The 21718-nt window shown below is 42.1% G+C and overlaps 1 protein-coding gene across 6 annotated transcripts in view; it reads left to right on the forward strand.

Moving 5' to 3' along the window:
- The first annotated feature begins 6133 nt into the window (after positions 1 to 6133).
- The window catches only part of TPK1 (thiamin pyrophosphokinase 1), a 355980-nt gene continuing 340395 nt past the window's right edge, over positions 6134 to 21718 (forward strand). For 3 of the 6 annotated variants that reach the window (XM_073238283.1, XM_073238287.1, XM_073238286.1), the window contains exons 1-2: positions 6304 to 6441; positions 6650 to 6708. In XM_073238283.1, the coding sequence (XP_073094384.1) occupies positions 6666 to 6708 (43 nt within the window). In that variant the 5' untranslated portion in view covers positions 6304 to 6441; positions 6650 to 6665. Of the gene's footprint in view, positions 6442 to 6649; positions 6709 to 9421; positions 9482 to 21718 lie in introns of those variants that run through there. The other 3 variants (XM_073238288.1, XM_073238285.1, XM_073238284.1) reach the window with 3 other exon arrangements.

A 21718-nucleotide genomic window follows, 5' to 3' on the forward strand; every position in this document is an offset into this window, starting at 1 on the left:
ACTTGCTAAACTGGGGTATAGGGCATCTGCCAAAAAGGCACAGATCTGCCAACAACAAGTGACTTATTTGGGATATTCCCTGAGGGAAGGAAAAAGATGGCTCACTGAAGCCTGAAAGCAGACTGTGACACAGATCCCGGTTCCCACTACTCCACGCCAAGTTCGCGAGTTTCTGGGGACGGCAGGATTTTGTAGACTGTGGATACCTTGGTATGCTACCTTAGCCGCCCCCCTGTATCCCCTAACGAAAGGGGCGGCTCCGTTTGTTTGGGGATCTGAACAACAGCAGGCCTTTGATGATATTAAAAGGGCCCTCCTGTCAGCACCTGCTCTAGTGTTGCCGGACGTGACAAAGCCGTTTGTCCTCTTCGTGGATGAATGGAGCGGGGTAGCTCGAGGAGTGCTGACCCAACAATGGGGACCTTGGAGGAGACCTGTCGCCTACTTGTCAAAGAAATTGGACCCAGTAAGTAGCGGATGGCCTGCCTGTTTGAGAGTAGTGGCGGCCATGGCCCTTTTAGTTAAGGATTCTGACAAACTTATGCTGGGACAAAAACTCACTGTGGTTACTCCCCATGCGCTGGAGAGTGTAATTTGGCAACCACCTGAAAGATGGATGTCGAACGCCAGAATGACTCACTACCAAACCTTGCTCCTGAATCACGATCGTGTGGAATTCGCCCCGCCCGCCATCCTAAACCCGGCTACTCTGCTCCCTGACTCGGGGAAAGAAGTGCTTCACACCTGCCAGGAGATCCTGGCTGAAGAGACAGGGACCCGCCAGGACCTACGAGATCAGCCCCTAGAGGGACCGGGACTCCTGACCTGGTACACAGACGGAAGCAGTTATGTCATGGGAGGTAAGAGGATGGCGGGGGCTGCAGTAGTAGATGATGACCGGATTGTGTGGGCCAGCGGACTTCCAACGGGCACTTGCGCACAGCGAGCAGAACTCGGTGCTCTGACCCAGGCTCTAAGGATGGCTGAAGGTAAGAGATTCAATGTCTACACTGACAGCCAATACGCTTTTGCCACCGCTCATATACATGGGGCTATCTACAGACAGAGAGGGCTGTTGACTTCTGCTGGGAAAGATATCAAAAACAAACAGGAAATTTTAGATTTATTAAAAGCCATCCATAGACCCAGGGAGGTAGCAATAATACATTGCCCTGGACATCAGAAAGATGAATCCCTAATAGCTCGAGGGAACCAGAGAGCAGACCAAGCCGCAAAACAAGCAGCCCAGGGAATGAACATTTTACCCCTCTTGGTATACCCAGAAGACACATGTGCTAAAAGCTTCCAGTATACACCCGAGGACCTCACTCGGATGGACAAGCTGGGGTTCCAAAAATCCTCGCCCCTTGGAACATACGAGTCAGGAAGTGGGAAGAATATTCTGCCCCAGAAAGAGGCAGGAAAATACTTAAGGCAACTACATCAGTTGACACATTTGGGGGCCAAGAACCTAAAAGCCCTGGTTTGAAACTCCCCTTATCACATCATTGGCTTGGGAGAAATGGCAGACGAGGTGGTGAGAAATTGCGTTCCTTGCCAATTGGTAAATGTGAACAAACATCAAGTAATATATGGAAAAAGGCTCCACGGGGATCGACCAGGAGCTTACTGGGAAGTTGACTTCACTGAAATTAAGCCTGCTAAGTATGGACATAAGTACCTCCTAGTCTTTTTAGATACTTTTTCAGGATGGACAGAAGCTTTCCCTACCAAGACCGAGACAGCTCAGACGGTGTCCAAGAAGATACTTGAAGAGATATTTCCAAGGTTCGGAATCCCAAAGGTAATCGGCTCCGATAATGGTCCTGCCTTTGTTGCCCAGGTGAGTCAGGGATTGGCCAAGATCATGGGGACATATTGGAAATTGCATTGTGCATATAGGCCCCAGAGCTCAGGACAGGTAGAAAGGATGAACAGAACTTTAAAAGAGACCTTGACTAAATTATCCATAGAGACTGGTTTATGTGATTGGTTAGTCCTCCTTCCCTTCACCTTATTTAGGTTCAGAAACACCCCCGGCCGCTTTGGACTAACGCCCTTTGAGATAATGTTTGGGGCCCCGGCTCCGCTCCAATCAGCTCATCTTCATACATTCCCCGAATGTGCAACTAATATGTTTCTGCTTGAAAGGTTACGGGCCTTTCGAAGTCATGCAGAAAGAAGTGTGGGCCTCCATCAGGGAAGCCTATCGGCCAGAGGACTTCTCAGTACCTCATCAGTTCCGGGTGGGAGACCCTGTCTACGTGAGATGACACCAACGGGAAACCTTGAGCCTCGGTGGAAAGGCCCCTTCATTGTCCTCTTGACTACTCCCACAGCCGTGAAAGTAGATGGCATCTCCTCCTGGGTACATGCTTCACATCTGAAGAAAGCACCCCTGCCGGACCTGGACTGGCAAGTAACTCAGACTGATAACCCACTTAAGCTTCGTTTATGTAGAAAGAACCATGTTATTAGTGATTCTGATGCTCCCGCTACTTCCAACCCTCCAGAACCCCAACCCCCATGAACCCAGGTGGCTGACATGGCAGGTTTACTCTCAGACAGGAGAGGCAGTGTGGTCTGTTTCTAAGGCTGCCCCCCTTAAGACCTGGTGGCTGTCCCTGCACCCTGATGTCTGTGCCCTACTTGCTGGGTCCGAGGACTGGGACATACCCGAACTTCCCTGGTACCAGGCCAACAGAACCCGACCCAGTAGCCAACCAGACCCGAGAGGAGGATCGACATACCACACCGGGGGGAAGCATGCCCAGAGCCAGAAGGGCTCAGGGGGCTTTGGGTGCAAAGATCCAGCCATATGCAGTCAGTTAAAAACCACTACTTTTTATGTTTGCCCCCATGACAGACGAACCCACCAACAAGCCCGACAGTGTGGAGGCTTAGGATCCTTTTATTGTAGCTCTTGGGGCTGTGAGACTATGGGTAATGCTTATTGGAATCCTGTGTCTAGTTGGGACCTCCTTAAAGTAGTCCAGAACCACACATCCCCCAATTGTGAGCAGACAGGGCTATGCAACCCCTTAAATATCACGTTCAGTGATAAGGGACGCCAGTATGATGGATGGATCATTGGACGACAGTGGGGGCTTAGATACTATAAATCTGGATATGACAAAGGCCTCATATTTACTATCAGACTTAAAGTTGAGACCCTTCCAGCTGCCCCAGTAGGACCCAATACTGTCCTATGAGATCAGCCGCGTCTCCCAACCCCAGCCCTGAAGCAGCCCCTAGTTCCACCAGTGGGCTCTGCCACCACTTCCTCCACCCCCACTCCTGACCAAGTAACCCCCTTTTCTAGCACCGGACAACGCCTCCTCAACCTCGTCGAGGGGGCTTTCCAGGTTCTAAACACCACCAACCCTAATACTACCAAATCCTGTTGGTTATGTTTTTCCTCTGGACCTCCTTATTATGAAGGGTTGGGGCTGTCGGGCAGTTTTAACAATACAACCAGCCACAAAATCTGTAGCTGGGGCAGCCACAAGAAGCTGACCTTGACTGAAGTGACTGGGAAAGGGAAGTGCCTAGGAACGGTCCCCTCGACTCATAAGAATCTGTGTAATGAAACCATATCCATAGCCTCCTCAGATGAAAACAGATATCTAGTCCCTCCTCCCGAGGGATGGTGGGCTTGTAATACTGGACTGACCCCGTGTGTCTCCACCTCAGCCTTCAATTCCTCCCACGATTACTGTATTATGGTCCAACTAGTGCCTAGGCTGATGTATCATGATGATCTCTCATTTGTAACAGAATTTGAACCCAGACATAGATATAGAAGAGAAAAACTGGAACTGGATAAGGCCTAGAAAAACAAGTTAATCAATCATGAACACCAGCAGCGGTGACCTTTAGTCAGCTAACCTCAGTCAGTTAATCATACATACCAAGCTTATCTTGCTGAACTACCCTAACATTCGAAGAGTGATCTTATCTCGCTAAACCCCCAGGATGAGGATGTGGTGCCAGCCGAAAAGTTATGTGCTTGTGGAAAAACATCGTTATGTGCTTGTGGAAAAATACTGTCTCTTTGAAAATGCTATATAATCCCCTGGCTTTGAGTGCTCGGGGTCCTTGTTGAAACCCGCTGCGTCGGGCTGACACTTGGACCCCAGCTAGCTGGTTCCTGAATAAAGTCCTCTTGCTTGTTGCATCAAGAGACGTCTTCCATGAGTGAATTGGGGTGGTGTCCTCCTTTGGGTAGATCCAACACTAGGACCCTTCCAAAGTAGGCAACTTTGTTCCCATTTTATATCTGAGAAAACTGAGTCCCAGTGCGCTATAACTAGTAGGTGACACAGTTGAAATGGCCTGCCTGCCACAACTGTGGCTGCAAATTCACTATATTTAATTTTATATCTGCAACTGTAAAGTCCCTAGCAGTTTGGTCTAAATTTGAGTGTGAGATAGGTGTACATTTGGCTCAAGACTGGTTAATGTGAAAAACACGTGGAAGTTCTATTTGATCTGACAGGTAAAAAAAGTTAATGAACACAGGCGATGTTGTGCTTTTTCACGGTTGGGTTACTCCTTGAGCATCGTGACCAGTGTCAAAGATAAATAGCCAGATATTAGGTAAAGTGGTGGAAACAGGTTTTATTTAGTACAACTGAGAGTAGGAGAAAGAGCTGAGCTCCATTCTGATTTGTGCAGAGGTGAGCTGGACGTTTTAAAGGGAAAATAAGGGAGGTGAAAATCTAGGGCTCAGTAGAGTCAGAGAAGTGAAACCTTCCCGGGGACTGGTCAGTGTAAATGCCGCTGGCAGCTGTGGAAGTTAGGATTCTACCCTCCCTCAGAGGGCAGGAAACAGAGACTCTGTCCTTCCTGATGACTGTATTTAAAAGGAATGGCTCTCAGGTCCTTGAGAGAGAGAGAGAAAGAGAGATGCTTGTGAGTTGTGAGAGCTGTACATTCACAGATGTCAACACGGTCAGGGCCCATCATCGGGTGTGGCTAGAACGACCAGTAAATTCTCCCGGCACCCATAAGGTAAGGCAGGGATTTTGGTTGGGGGTTGGGGGAGTACTGGGGTCATCCTAAGCCTTATGCTGCTGGAAACCATGCCAGAAACTGGTCAAGTTTCTGGGTGCAGGGGTATGCAGGAGTTGCAATGTGCTGAGAATTGTGTAGTTCCCACCAGTTCTTGGAACCATGATTTATGAGCAACAATAAATACAGAGAATGGGAACCAGGGTGACAGAGTCTGAAAATCAGGTCATGTAATAAGGGAGTTGAGTTTAGCTTAGAAAAAGTAAGTCTTCTGCAGTATAACTCTCTTCCAATACATTTAAATTGGTCATAAGGACCAGGGACCCCTCCCACACCTGATGGCCTGGGAGGAGGGGGAGGGTCAGCGTAGGTGCAGGGTGCAGATTTTTGCCTGAAGTAAGAAAGCGTTCTGGAAATCAGGCTTCTCAGTCTTGGAAAAGGCTGCATGACAGGCTGAGCTCTTTTTCTCGGAAATGTTAGAACAAGAGGAGCTGTTTGTTAAGTAGGTGGCTTAAAATTTATTCCGACTAAAACTTTGTTAACCGGAACTATAAAACGACCAGTCATTTTACTAGCAAAATGGGTTTATTTGGGAATAGCAGTGAATTAATTTGGAACATGCAAAAGCTACAGCAAAACTTCAGGCAAGTCCAATAAACAAAGGAGAGTAACTATTATTTTAACCAAGTATGAGGAGGAAGTTGGGAGAGGCTGGGTGAAGCAATGGCCATTGGAGAGTTCTGAGTGAAGACGGTTTCCCATTGGCGGAGATGCTGGGGTAGATTTCTTACGGGAGATGGACTATCCATCCTTCGCCGGCGGGCCCTGTAACTGGCGACTCCTCCGCTGGCAGTTCTTCCCTGGGGTCTGTAACTGACGTGGAGTGGACCGTGCGAGCTCCCCTTTCTAGCCTCCTGGCTCCATTTCTGTTTCCCTTTATTAATTTTCACAACTTTATGTGATTGTTTCCCTCAGTAAAGTAAGGAAAGACTTTTAACGCAGGCGTGCTCGTAAAGAGACCCGGGGCCAGCGGGAGATCCAGAGAAAGGGGACCAAGAACACAGTCCCTGGAGAACTTGGGAGTCCGCGGGGCTCCGAAGCCAGTGTGAAGGTTGACGGGAAGTTGCTGCTTGGCTGCGAGCGAAGAGCGCCTCCCGGCGGGAGTGCTGCAGGCTGCAGGGCAGGACTGGCGGTGACTGGCGGGCTGCGCGGAAGGGCGGCGGCGGGGGCCCGGCGCCCGGGGTCGCGAATCGGCGGGGGGCGCGGCTCGCCCGACTGCGGGCCCGGAGGGGGCGGGGCCTCCCGGGCCCCGCTTGGAGCCGCGAGCAACGCCCAGGCGCCTCAGCCGAGCTCCGAGCGCTCGATCGCCGTCTTCCGCCCCGGCTGCCGGCGCCGCACGGCGCTGCGCCCAGGGCCCCACCCGCCAGTGTAAGTGCGTCTGCAGCTCGGCGCGCGGCCCGGGGCGGCGGGGAGGGCGGGGAGCGCGGGGAGGCTGGAGGGTGGCGGCGGAGCTCGCGCCCTGCTCGCCCGTGTTCTGTCCTGGACGCGCGTCGCCCCGAGCGCGGGAGGGAAGCGCCAGACGCGATGGGACACATTCTAACGTGGCTTTTTTTTTTTTTTTTTTTTTGCAATGCAGAGGCCAATAGTCCGATATGGAGCGTGCCTTAACCCCGTTGGAACCCCTGCTTCCCGCCGGTACTGTATCCCTTCCCACGTTTGACAGGTCACGGACATGCCGCTCCCCGGAGCCCTAGTTGTTAAACGGGCAGGACTAGACCGAGGGTTTCCAGTCGGCCTGATGCCCCAACACTGTGCCCGTAGGCCTGTTACCCAGCTCTCGGGAGTCAGCTTTCTCATCTGAAAAACCAGGGTAGCCGTCGGTCCTTGCCTCCTGGAGTGGTGAGGACTTGAATTGGGTTTGCATCCCACCTGGGGCGGAGCCAGCACCCCTTGTGAACGCTAGCTGTTGGGCGTCACTGCAGTCTCAGCTAATACCTAGTATAGCAGAGCATTAGACTCCCAAAGGCGTCAAGATCAGTTTCTGTGGCCTGCCCATTGTACATTTTTAATCCATTGAAAGTGCCCAAGATTATCCCATAGAAGATTAGTAAGGGTCTATATAAAACATTTTCAAGGTAACACTCACTAAAGGATTTTTATTAAAGTTTCAAATTATAATGCACATGGAGGAAATAGATGGAAGGAATGAGTTTTTATGAGGGTAATTGTTAGTTACATTCGTTTTCATGTAGTAATTGACTAGGGTGATAATTTTGTAATACATTTTTCATTTACTAGTTTATTGTGTTTCTGTTGTGTAGAACTTCTAGTTTATCACTTCATAAGCTTAAGCAGAATGTATAATTTTGAAATCTCACAGTTGTTTTCGCTAAGCACATGAATTACTGGGTTTTGTTAGGGTGTAATTTTTAAATCTTCACACTTGTTTTCGCTAAACACATGAGTTCCTGGGTTTTGTTAAGGTATTGACTTTAATTTGAACTCGTCAAGATTTTCACATTCTGAGAGTGTTGTTGGTAAAACAAAAGTGAAAGTAGAGGGCTTTGACTCCTTACTAACCATCACTGTTTACATGGGAAGGAGAACAGTGAAAGAACTGGAATCTGAATCCAGATATGTTTGACTTGGTTAACAGGTTGAGTATTTATTACTGTAAACAGATTTTTAGAATAGCATTGGCAAACGTTTTGCAGATGCAATTTCTTAGTTCTCACTTACCCAGTAGTAGTGAGACCACCTGCATTTCCAAGGGTACTTACTTGATCCAGGCGGCCTATTGATTTCCTTACTAAAACTTAGTGTTTTACTGTCTGAAGATTTCTAGTCTTTCCTAGGTTGAGAGAAGTATGCCATAGAGGCAGTGCTGCACTGTAAAGCTTGGACCGAGGAATTAGAATCCCTGGGTTTATATCCAAGCTTTACTACTTACTAGTTATTAGACCTTGTGTTTCAGTTTCTTTATCTGTAAAATGGGACTAATTGACAGGGTTGTTGTGAGTGTGAGCTGTAACACGTTTGAAACACTTAGCATGAATGGCGATAGGCCATTCTATTTGGCGGTAAGTCTACATGACAAGTCTAGATGGCAGTTGGTTTTTAGGGTCAGGGCTGAGATGGAAAAGATTTGGAGAAATAGACGGCAGCAAAGACGGCCAGCTTTACTCCCTCGGTTCTCATCAAAGGTCTAGTGGAGAAGGCCTTGACTCCTTACTCCGTCATTTGTAAGCTTCTGAGTATTTTTTGCTTTATTCTTCAATGTCTGTGACCATTTCAGTTTTTCTCGTAAAGCTTTCTATTTTGTACTCCATCTGTTTGGAAGTAAACTTGATTTAAACATTTCCATAGTTAAAATAAAAGTGAGCTGTCAAATCATCCTGAGAATCATTATTTCACATGTGCCGATTTCACAAACGTAAGACATGGAGCAGACAGTTACACAGATTTTAATTTCTGGTTTTCAGAGAAATACTGATGTTACTTTAAAACTTTTATCTATTTTTACAACAGAGTGCACATGAATTATGAAACATTAAAAGAGATAACAGAAATGAAGTAAAAATATCATTTTCCAACCTGTCACCTCTATTATCATGTAGGTGTGCGTTTGGTGTGTTTATTTATATTTTTACCCCTCCATATATTTGCTGTGTATATCTGCACAGTTAGGTGTTTTCAAACCAAAGTGAGAACATGTAAGTTGCTTTATTCAGTTCATAACTCTACTTTTTCCATATCAGATTTCGTAGTACCTGATACCTGGTGATATTTAAATTTTTCCCATTATTCCCCAAATAACTCTTCCAGTTATCACAAACTAGGACTGCCTGTCCATTTAGTCTTTTTCAATCTAGCACAGTTGTCCTTCACATTTTAAACCCTCCTTAACATTGAATATTGACATTCTATATAAAGCTTTTATATCACTTTTATATCCATTTCAGTGGATCCAATGAAATAAAAAATGTAACAATTTGATATGGAATATCATTCATAAAAAAATACATAATAAACTCTGAGTTTAAAGTTCCATTTTAGTTTCCCCACGTAATTTGATCATCAGATAAATTTTATGCTAGAAAGCCTTTTATCTATCACTCTATTTCTCTGGAAAAAGATTATATTTAAATGTTAAAAAGATTCCTGTGACCATAATGCTTTTGGGAGTTCTTTCTTCTTAACTGAATTACCATTGTTGAGGGTTATTCTGAATTTAATTACTGTTTTAAGGATTAGTAGTACACACTTTATCAAGTTAACATAATTCTATTATAAATTTTTGTTATAACTAATATTTACATAACACTGTGTGCTGGCATAGTTTTAATGCTTCAATAGGGTAAAGCCATACGTGTACATTAGGCACCTACCCGAGTTCTCTATTTTGCAGTGAGAGACAGACCTCTCAGGAACCATGGGGGATGCCATTCAAGGTACCAAACATAGAACGGTAAACTCCTTTATTTCTACTCATCAAATCACAGTAATAACGTACAGGTAGATTTGAGTCGTTTACAGTCGATTTTTTTTTAATTGAAAATTTAAAATGTTTAAATACATAGCATCTCCCAACCAATTAAGCGTTCTTAGCAGAAATTTCTGGTTTGGTCTCTTCTAGGTCTGTGCTGCCCAGTAGAGTAGCTGCAGGTGGCTGTTGAGCACCTGAAACATGGTGTGTGGCCAAGGAGCTGAGTTTGTGATTTCATATGAAAGTAAAAGCCAAAACCACTCAGTTACTAGAAAAATTTTAAGAGCTGGGAACAATGTATTAGTGTACTAGGGCCACTGTAACAAAGTACCGTAGCCTGGGTGTTGAATGTATTTTTTCACAATTCTCAGGCGAGAAGTCCAAGATTAGGGGCCTAGCAGGTTAGGTTTCTTCTGTGGCCTCTCTCCATGGCTTGCAAATGACTGCCTTCTTACATCCTCACATTGCTCCTTGGCCTATGTGTTATCTGTGTTCTAATCTCCAAGTTTTAAGAGGACACCAGTCATATGCACCCACATGACTTTATCTTACCTTAATTACTCCTTCAAAGGCCCTATTTCCCAATACATTCCAAGGTACAAGTTTAGGGTTTCAACAGGAATTTGGGGAGACACAATTTAGCCCCAAACAAATTAGGTTTGTTAATTTACTTTTCAGCTGAAAAAATTTTTAAGTTGTTTTGGTTCATATTTCAGAAGTGTCATGATTACTAAGGGAGGTTTAAATGTCATTCTAATACAATATAACTGGTATATAAATCAAACAGTCAATTCTACTGTTTTTTACTTACAAAATTTTTTCTGTTGATTTAACACTCTCTGAGTATCTATTATGGGCCACATTCCAATATATGCTGTAGAAAAATTTAAAAATGTATAAACCTTACCGTGAAAGAGTTTACAGAAGGCTGTCCAATACAACACAATAGACATTTCATGTGTAACTTATAATTTTCCAGTAGCCTCATTAGAACTGTAAAACAAGTGGACTTAATTTTAATTATGTTTTATTTAACCTAATACATAAAATCAGAATAAACATGTAATCAGAATAAATAATTATTAATGTAATACTTTACTTTTTTTGTACTAAATCCTGAAACTCTAGTGTGTAGTTTACACTTCAGCACCTATCAATTCAGATGCTAAATTTTTATTAAAAGTACTTGATCTATCCTTAGTGATCATTTGTGATATGTTTTGTGATAATTTATCAGATATTCTGTTTTCATATCAGCAAGGAGCAACTCATAGACTCGTAATTTTGGAATAAACTTTGCACACAGGGAGCAAAATATTCCTTTTCCAAGGACAAGCCTTTGGAGAAAAGTATTGGAGTTAGTCCTGGGACTCAGTCTTGCGTTTCTGGCTGTATATTTTCCCTAATAGCAACATGGCTTTTTTTAGTTACTTATATTAAAGCACTGTGCTTGCTTTGAAATTTGGAAAATTTATAAGTTTTTTTTTTTTTAAACAACTGTCATCTCTTTGTGGATGGCAAAGAAACCTCTCGCTAAAAGCTGCTGCTTAAGGATTGTGATATTTTTGTTATCTAGGGCTAGCTAAAATATCTAAGAGAAGAAGTGGTGGGTTTTCCAGTTTCAAGGATTAATCCTTTTACTCTACTCTCCTGCCCACTTAGAAATCCATCCTAGGTAGTCTTCAAGTCTCTTGAGTGTTCATGCAAAATTCACTGCTTTGTCTATTTATGCTTTCCTTGCTGTGTAACTCATGATTGTTGGTATCTTTCCTTTTTATTAATTTATTTCTAACTTACTGAGATTTGCTGCTATAACTTCACTGTGTGTTTTATGTAGTTTAACTTTTCTCTGTATTTTACTTCATTTTCATATTTGCCTTAATTTTTGTTGTTCTTTTAATTAGTTTCATTATATTTGATGACAGAAATGTTTGTTTTGTCCTCATTGCTAACGACCAATGCCTCTTTTGCCTAAAGTAATATCTCATTAACTTTATAAGCCATCTTTTCCACATCATCTAGAGAATCAATTTCCTGTGTTTCAGTGGTATTAAGTCTCTAGCAGCCCCCGTCATCTTTGCATATTAGCATTTTAATAGCTACATGCTTTTAGAAAGGAAAGCTTCTAAAGGGAGTTTAAAAATAATCTTAATTCTTTTTAAAAAATCTTGCAAATTGGTACTTTGTAGCATTATCAGAAATAATGGTGTTCTTTTAGAGAAGCAATTGAAAATATCAAGTGGGCTGTGAGGGCAGTTTCAATATTCACAGTGCTCAAATGTTATGGCTTGATCACACACACACACAAAATCTTTAGGTTTTGATACATTCACACCAGATGTCTTTTGAGATTTTCTAGGAAAATGAGGTGTGTTTGTGCATTAACTTCCCATTAAATGCATTTTATTATCTTTTCTTCCTTGGTAAAATCCATCAGAAAGAATTATTCTTTGTAGGTGACAAACAGATGCTCAAATAAATGGGTTTCATTCTGAGAGTATTCCAATATCTTTATCACACCATTGTCTTTGAAGGTATTCATTTATCACAAAGGAATAGTTTCTTTTGTTTTTATGACTTTGAGAATTTAAGCTTTTGATTTATTCTTTGGGTGTGTGTAAGGTTGTGGCGTCCCTCCCAAATGCTGCTGTGTATGCTGAGACAACCTTGTTTTTCTTTTTCAAAGTAGAAAAACTGCTCTTGCGGTTTATTCCTAACCAGAGTAAAAGTGCTGTGGCTCCTGTACATTGGGGGAGAGCTTAGATATCGGGTGTTCCCTGGGCAGGTATGTTTTTGTTAGTGTCCCTCTAACATGTCTGTCTGGCTTCTTGGCTTGGACATGTTCAGGTAGCTCAGACTTTTTGAGAAAAAATACATTATTGTTGCCCAACTGATTGTTAAAAATGTGTATTTAAAAATAGGCTGAAATTGACCTTTAATTTTCATATTTTCCAACTGAAATCATGTAGAAGACTTACTTGCCTTTTAATTACATTCAAATATTGAAAAATCTTAACCAGAGTTATCTTTTTTCTCTTCTACCAGGCTAAATAGGGTAGTTGCTTGTTCCACAATTACTTGAGTGCCTGCCATGTACCAGGAGATGGTCCAGGCATCAGAAGACATACCGGCAATTTTTGTTACATTTCATACTTTTCAGATCCACTTTCCCAGGATAGGCACCAGTAATCTACTCTTGGAAAATCAGATGTTCTCTGCAAGAATGCTTACTGGTGGCCTGAATTTCAGTTTTTTTTTAAGCTTAGTTTTTTAGAGCAGTTTTAGATAAACAACAAAATTGAGAGGAAGGTACACAAATTTCCCCAAAACCCTGCATATGCACAGCCTCCTGCCTTATCAATATCCCCCAACCAGAGTGGGATATTTGTTACAGCTGAGAAACCTACCTTGACACATCATAATCACTCCAAGTCTATAGTTTACAGTAGGGTTCACTCTTGGTGTTGTACTTTCTGTGGTTTGGACAAATGTATAATGAAATATATCCATCAACATAGTATCATACAGAGTATTTTCACTGCCCTAAAATCCTCTGTGTCTGTGTATTATTGAACTTCCCTAACCCTAGCAGTCACTGATCTTTTTATTTCTCCATAGCTTTCTTTGCCTTTTCCAGAGTGTCATATAGTTGGAGTTGTATATATGTAGCCTTTTCAGGTTGGCTTCTTTCATTTATTAATATGCATTTAAGGTTCCTCCATGTCTTTTCATGTGCCGAATATTCCACTGTGTGTATGTACCATGGTTTATTTACCCATTCACTTGTTGAGGGACTTCTTGGTTACTTCCATGTCTGGCAATTACGACTAAAGCTGCTATAAACTTCCATGTGTAGGTTTTCGTACGAACATAAGTTTTCAGCTCCTTTGGGTACCTTCCAAGGCACGTGATGACTGGATCATACAGTAACAGTATGTTTAGTTTTGCAAGAAACCACCCAACTGTCTTCCAAAGTGGCTGTATGATTCTAGATTCCCCCTAGCAATGAATGAGAATTCCTGTTATTACACAGCCTTACCAACATTGGTGGTTGTTAGTGTTCCAGATTTTGGCCATTCTAAACAGGTGTGCAGTAGTATCTGGTAGTGTTGTTTTCATTTTCATTTTCCTGAATGTGATGGGGAGCATCTTTTCATATGCTTATTTGCCATCTGTATCTTCAGGGAGGTGTTTGTTAAGGTTTTTGGCTCATTTTGTAATTAGGTTATTTGTTTTCTTACTGTTGTGTCTTAAGTGTTTTGTGTATTTCAAAAACAGTCCTTCTTCACATGTGTCTTTTGCAAATATTTTCTCCTAGTCTGTGTCTTTTCTTATCATGCTCTTGATATTGTCTTTTGCAGAACAGCGTTTTTAATTTTAATAAGGACCAGTTTATCAATTACTCCTGTCATGGATTGTGCCTTTAGTGTTGTATCTAAGGCAGCAAGCATCACCATATCCAAGGTCATCTAGGTTTACTATGTTATTTTCTAGGAATTTTATAGTTTTGCATTTTACATTTGTGTCTGTGATCCATTTTGAGTTAATTTTTGTTAAATGTGTAAGGTCTGTATTTAAATTCTGCATTTGTATGTCCAGTTACAGCACCTTTTGTTGAAGAGACTATTTTTGTTCCATTGGATTGTCTTTTGTCAAAGATCAGTTGACTGTGTTTATCTGGATTTATTTCTGGGTTCTGTTATTTTCCATTGATGTTTTGGTCTAATCTTTCACCAATACCATACTGGGAAAGCTTTGAGTTTTCCATCATTAAGTATGATGTTTGCTGTATATTTTTATAGATAGTTTGATAGTTCTTATTGAATTGAGGAAGTTCCCTTGTATTCCTAGTTTACTGAATTTTTATCATGAATGGGTGTTGCTTTTTTTTAAATGCTTTTTCTAGTCAGATGATCATGTTATTTTTCTTTTTTAATCTGCTATATGATAGATTACATTAATTGGTTTTCAAATGTTAAATCAGCTTTGCATACCTGAAATAAATTCCATTTGGTTATCATGTATACTCTTTTAGGATTCAACTGATATTTTGTTAGAGATTTTTCCGTCTATATTCATGAGAGAGATTGGTCTATAGTTGTAATATTTTTGTATGGTTTTGGCATTACAGTCTTGTTGTCCTTTTAGAATGAGTTAGGAAGTATTTCCGCTGCTTCTGTCTTCTGAAAAAGATTATAAAGAAGGTATCATTTCCTCCTTAAATGTTGGTAGAATTCACCAGTGAAGCCATCTGGGTCTTGTGTTTTTGTTCTGTAAAGTTATTAATTATTGATTCAGTTCTTTAATAGATGTAGACCTATTCAGATAATCTGTTTCTTCTTGTGTGAGTTTTGGTAGATTTTGTCTTTTGAGGAATGGTCCATTTAATGTAGATTATTAAATTTGTGGGCATGAAGTTTTCATAGTATTCCTTTTATATCCTTCTAATTTCCATGAAACCTGTACTGGTGATCCCTCTTTCATTTCTGTGTTTTCCATTATTTTAAGTTGTAGCATATGTGGTATTGAGAATCCTAAACAGGAAAACTTTGATAAGTCATCAGGGGAGATAGATAGCTGGTGCTGTAGGATCCGCAGGTGAATGGAGCTTGCATATCCTTCTTTGCATTTACAAATCTCCTTATATTTATAAATTTCTTTTCTACGGCCTTGTTACCCAAATTGAAGTCCTCCGGCCAGCACCATTGACAATACCTGGAGGCTTGTAAGAAATGCAGAATTTCAGGCCCTGCTTTAGACTGACTGACAGAAAAAGAATCTGTATTTTAACAGGACCCCTGTGTGAGTCTTACGTTCCTTAAAGTCTGAAAAGAACGGTACAAGAAACATCTCAGATAACTTTTTAAAATAATTAAAAATCTTCATTACCTTTAAGGATAAAGCATCCACAACTTCCTTTAAGCTAGTCATGTCCAGTGGTTTTCTTGTAGCTTTACTGTTGTCTGTGGAAATGTATGGCAGGATAGTGCATTCAGGACACATACACAGCAGCAGAGAAGGCTCCCTGACTGACACCTGATATACCTTTCTCTGCCCCTGCTGTATTTTAATTGCATGTCCTCTTTCTTGGCAGTCTGTGCTTTTCAAAGTGTCTGTATGATTCTGGTAACCTATTAAAAGAGTTGGGATGTAATTTGATGCTTTTCTCATAAATAACTTTGATTTTGTTATTTTTTGTCATTATTTTTTATTTCTACACAAGAAACATTTTCAGGCCGCATAACGTTCATTAAACCGTTTGAGTGTCTGTGATGTATGTGGCATCAGGCTAAATCCATGCAATTGAAATCTGTGGTACAAGCCTTCATGGAGGCCATAACCTGATAGGTCAAATGGATGAGCAAATCAGAGAGTGCCGTGTGGTAAGACATCACAGGGGGAATCCTGGGTATTAAGTGGATCACATAGAAAGGATTGGGGACATAGTGAAGACTTCTTTCTGGGAAGAATATTTAAGCTGGGAAAGCTACATAAGTTGTCTCACATTTTAACATTTTTGTAAATAATCCTGTACTAACCACAGGTGATTTTATATGTTGGATGAAAATTTCTGGGAATAAAATGAGAATCAAAGATCTGAGCCTCTGAAATTTCTAGTCCATGCTATTACATGGCTTTCCAGAAAACTTGTGCTAAGTTAGATGCCCAGTGGCATTGCACTGGGGGTGCCCTTTCACTGTGCTTTTGCTGGCAGTGCATGCTCTGCAGTTCTTGGCGGGACTACTCAAGGATTGTCCTGCCCACTTTCCTTTCTCCCACCTCATATGATTTTTGCTTTATTCCTTTTAGAACCAACCACGATCTAAGTTGGGACAATTGTCCAAGGCTTGGTAATGAATGAGGTTACTGGGTGTCCTTCTGGTAAAATGCTGGGCTTGTCTAGTGGGTCCTCTAGTGACTGTACGGGGAGTAAGCCTTTTCCTCACTTTTTATTAGTCTATTTGGCAGCACTGGGGGTGGAAGTTGACTGATCGGGATGCAAATAATTCTTATCCATAATAATGCAAAACATTTTTGTTCAGTAGAGATAGTTGATTTCTACTCTGAAGAAGAGATATCCCCAGCTGTTTTGTTGCCCTATAGAAGAGATTCCTAAACTTCCTTTCTGTTTTTGGTATTTTTAGTGTTCCAGGAATTTTTTCATGGTGCCACTAGGCCAAAAGGAAGACCTAAGAATTCCTTTTATTAAGCTGGTCCAAACAATTTAGTGATGGTTTGTGTGCTGTCCCCATTAGTTCACTGAGGCACTTTGAGTGCTTCTGTGCTCATTTTGCAAAGGCTTTTTATCATAGATTCTCCATTTTTGCATCTATTAGCTAATTCATTTCAGTAATCCTATTTGCCAGTATTCAAATTCATACTGATATCCTCATTAATGAATGAGCTAAATAATATCTTTGACATTTGTTCATTTTCTATTTTCATGAAAGTCAAAGTCATGTTTTTAAATTTTTTCAAAATTATGCTTTAGCACCAGTTAAATTCTTTGTTGTTAATTTATAAAGTAAGTAGATAGTTTTAAATTTATTTGCACTCAATTTCCTTATCTCTCAGTACTTTCTCAAGGGCTGTGAGAATTAAAAGTAAAAACCCACCTGGAGAAACAGCAGCGAGCCTTGCAGGGGAACGGGCAAGGTGGGCAGGGATGCACAAGCCTCAGACTATGGACGATGCTATTGTGCAGGAGTGTTTCTGGGGAAAAACACACATACAAGCAGAGAAGTAGCGCAGTGCACACGGTTCCCCAAGCTCTCATCCACAGAGTGGTGCTCAGCTGGGCACACCAAGTTTGGAATGTGCCTTGGAAATGGCTCCAACAATGGCATTTCACCCCAAATGTTCACATATTTCCCGGAACCTCTGGGTGACTGCGATACTGGGAGCTTCCAGCTGCTGGCCTGGGAGCCGCTCTCTGTTCCTTGACAGCTTCTTTTAGCCCATCCTTCATTCTTAACTCTGACCTGCTGGACTAGTTCCTTGGAAAGATCCAGAAACGGGGTATGGGAGACAGGGGAAGTGGCCTCCAGGGCCATGTGGGTATTTCCTCACTTGTTTTCTAAGAAGGTGAGATGGACATGGTCGTCAATTATTTTAATGTAGGCAACAGTAATATAATTTTACACATTTTAATTTCTGTAGCTTGATCTCCATGTGCGAGGTATTGTAATGGTAGAAATGACATGTTTCCCCCCATACAAGAGTGTTACGGTCAGTTCTGAAAATGTTCTCCCCTCCCAGTTAAAAATTTTTTAAATTATAACTGAATTTGGATATAGGATAGGATGCATTTAGGATTGATTCAAGGAGCTGGTATACCGGTGACAAAATTGAAAGACTGAGCGTGTTGACATAGGAGCGTCAGGAGTAGAGCAGGACTACAGAAAAATGAGATGATAGGTGTCTAGGGCCGGATGCTTTCGAGTAATTTTGAAAGCCAGACTAAGTTTGGGAATGAGAAGCCTGGTAGAAACTTCATGCACTTTTTTAAAAAAACCTGTAGAATGGTTTACTTCTTGAATTTCTGTGCCCTCTTTCTTGCTACAAATTCCTGTTATCATAGGAACAGTTGGTTTATGAAAGTTCTCTATTGTATTATCAACTCACTGGATTAGTGTTACCTCTGCTGGTGGATCTGTTAGGATATGCCTGCAAGAATTCCTGTTGGCTAAAAAGCCTCATGTGAAGGGAACCCACGGGCATGTACCTATGCCGTTCATAGGAACTAGTGATTGAGCTCAAGTGTGCATTGGACTGTGGTATAGGTAACTATGAAGGGATTGCGCAACTGGAGTATTGTAGACTTGAAATTGATCATAAATTCACCCTTCTTGTTGCTGTTATGAGATGAGTTATTTCCACATGCCAGGTAAGAACAATACCCCAGGTAAAATCTGACATGACTTTTTGCCCTTCAAAAAACTGCTTTTTAAAGTGTCAATGGCTTATGTTTAGTCAATCTTCTTGCTATGAAATAGGATCTTTTTTATGGCATCTAAAAGCTAGAGCAGCCGATGCAGCTACTAATAGACACAGAAGAACAGCTCAGCGGAGACAAGAGCTTTAAAGTTGGTTGAGTTCTGAGGACTGTTTTGCTTACTTGTACCACACAATGTGAGCCATGTGTGAGCTGCATAAACTGTACTTTCTCACTTTTAATCTACTTACGTTTACTTCATCAGCATAAAGATGATGATGATACATATTTGTTGACTGCTTACTATATGTAAGGAGCCTCTCCCAGAGTTTTGCATATATTGCCTTGTTTAAAATCACTCTCAAGAGGAATATATTGTTACTCCCGTTTTAGGGATGACTGTCTTGCCCGAGGTCACTTATCCGCTAAGTGGCAGTCATGGTTTAGACCTAAGCAGTCTGTCTGCAGAGCCTGATACACAGAACCTATACACTGCTGATCATGCATGTGTACGTGTAGAATTCCTGATGCAGTTTTTATTTCTCTCCTTTGAAGGTCTTCCCAACCTCTTCATTTCTTCTCTCTGGGGCCACTTTAAATTTTCTCTCATCCTGGTCAATGAGACCACCAGTGTCCTTAGTTGGGAAATGGTGTATCAGGAATGCATTTGGGTGTAAGTGATAGAAAAACTCATCTCACATAGGTTAAACAATTAGGGGGTTATTTTCCTTAAATGATAAGAGGTCTGGAGGCAGGTGGTTGAGGGCTGGTGCAGCTGCTAAATACTGTCGATTAGAACCTCAGGCTTGTTCTCTGCACTCTTGTCCTTACTGTGTTGGCTGTTGGCGTCATCCTTGTAGTGTAGAAGCAGGATGGTTATTGCAACGCTAAGCATTAAGGATACATTCCAAGCAGAAAGAGGAGAAACAGACAGAGAGATTTTAACAAGGGGCAGCAGTCTGGTTCATTCTTTTCTATTAGAAAATAGCAGCTTTTCTAGAAGATTCATGTAATTGGGTTTGTTTTATGTCCTATTGCTCAGAACTAGGGCACATGACCATTTCTAGAGGCTGTCACTTGGAATCATGTTATCCTGACAGGTTTAGACCAGTCACAGTTTCTCACCTGGGACTGCAACAGGGACATGTAGGACAACCACCTACAGAAACGGAGGTTGTATTGACAGAGCAGAAAGCAGGTGGGTGGGGAGGATAGTGGGAAGACAGTTGACAGAATTGACCAGGATGACTTTCAGGCACGCAGCCCTGTGGTCAGGATTTGGAATCCCTGCAGTCTTGCTTGTGGTTCAGGATCTAAGTGCTTGCATCCCTGTGAGAGTTTCCAGGGTGCACTTGCTGCCTTTTAACTCAGATGAAGTGGCTCAATGCCTGCTTTGTCTTGAAGGCCTTTCTACAATACTGGGTCTGGTTTCTTTGGATCTGGGAGTCTGTCTTGCTCGTTACTTTCTGCCCATTCCAAAGCATCTCAAACATGAGAGTCCTGTTCAATTCCAGGCTAGTGACTGAGGGCTTGTTACTTGTTGACAGGTTTCTCTGATGCTATCTTTTGTCTGAAAATATGATCTACTGGAAGATTTTTTTTATTTCCTTGCCTGAGCTGCTCACCAGGTTGCTTTGCCTATTCTGTTTTGAACCTTCTTAGCACAGAAGTTTTGTTCATTGTGTTCTTAAACACTGGCCAGGCATGATTTTAAGATAATCAGGAGTCTGATTATATGCAAAAGAATTTTAAAATGTAGTACCATGTCAGCAATGCTTTACCAATAGTTGACACACAGATAATTGATCAATGAATGCCTTGGTAAACCGAGAGCAGTAGAACTGAGAAGTCCTTGAGGGTTTTTTATTCCCCTAGGGGCAGAGACTCTGAGTTATGTCAATGGTTAGTGTTAATAGATTTAGCAAATATTGTATGGGAAACAATTACACTAAAAACTTGCATTAAAAGTTAATTGGCAGCCCTGCAATGTGTTGACTTACCAAGGCAGTGATACATGTCATAAATACCTGGAATAATGTAGTTGTAGTAGGTTAGGACATAGTTCTGGTTTTGATCTTCATTTATAATAATTTTTCAGTTTCTTTTATTTCTGAGTTTGCTTTTTATGTCCAGAAAGGATTGTCTAGTTCCAAAGTTCAGAAGAGTCAAGGAACCTCAGCTCGAAGAAGTGGGTCCAGGATTATGAAACAATGTCACAGTGTCATGTGTGGTACTGTAATTGATCTGTACACTTGCCTGAGCTCTTGAAGGGCAGTGTGTACAAAGAATTCTCTTTCATCTTTGTGTCTCCTATGCAAAGTGTTCTGCATATATTTGGAGAATGAGGTAAACCATTTAAGTTGACGTGGTTGGGTGCTCAGCTCCAAATCTCTGCCTTGCATATACCATGATGTCTTGTCCCAGTGTTGGTGTCAAAACCCTAACTAATAAGCACCTAGTAAGGCCCAGCCTCTTGCTGGACATCCTGTCCTCCCTGCGTTGCCCCTGGGCCTCAGCAGCATCTGCTCACAAGGTTGCTGCTCCAGCTTTCAGCTGCCTCTTGTTATCCACCACCCTCCTCACCCCACTTGGGGAGTTTCCTCTCTTGTAAGACCAACGGTGCTTTTAGAAAGTAGGCCTGTTTTTTTTCTTTCATCCAACATTTTGAGGTGTTGCTAGTAAAAGTTTTCTGTATAAGCTTAGTTTGCCATGTTTCTATGCATTCCTTGTCTTAAGCAGAGTACCTTACATGCATTTAAACCTTTTATGGCTACTTCACTGTGTTATCTACTGTGTGTACATTAACCATCCACTCTTAGAGGCTTGAGACGATCAGGATTTTCTTTTTCCTCATGGTTCTGCAGTCTGGGCTGGATCAGGTGGGTCGTGCTTCAGCTCCAGCTGCTACCTGTTGGCTAGAGTATCCAAGATGGGTTCTTATTCACAAGGTGCTTTTTCAAAATGGATCGAACAGGCCTGGCCGAGTGTCTCTCTCCAGGGCTCTGATTGCCAAGGGCCGGGAGAGCAAGCTGCACCCCGGAAGCCTCACCCCTGTGCTTGTGCCCTGCTTGTCAGTGTTGCTTTGGCTGCAGCAGGCGCTTGCCCAGGCTCAGAGTCAGGTGTTCAAGGGCTTGGATGTCAGCGCTGTGGTTCCTTATTTTGAGGTAACATTAGATTTACCCCAAAAGTTGCAGATACAGTCCAGGATTCCCATATGCCATTCACCCAGCTTCCATTAATGCTAATGTATTGCATTAACCACAAACTAAAGATTAACATCAGGA

Source organism: Manis javanica, chromosome 6 (assembly GCF_040802235.1).
Source record: "Manis javanica isolate MJ-LG chromosome 6, MJ_LKY, whole genome shotgun sequence".
NCBI lineage: Eukaryota > Metazoa > Chordata > Mammalia > Pholidota > Manidae > Manis > Manis javanica.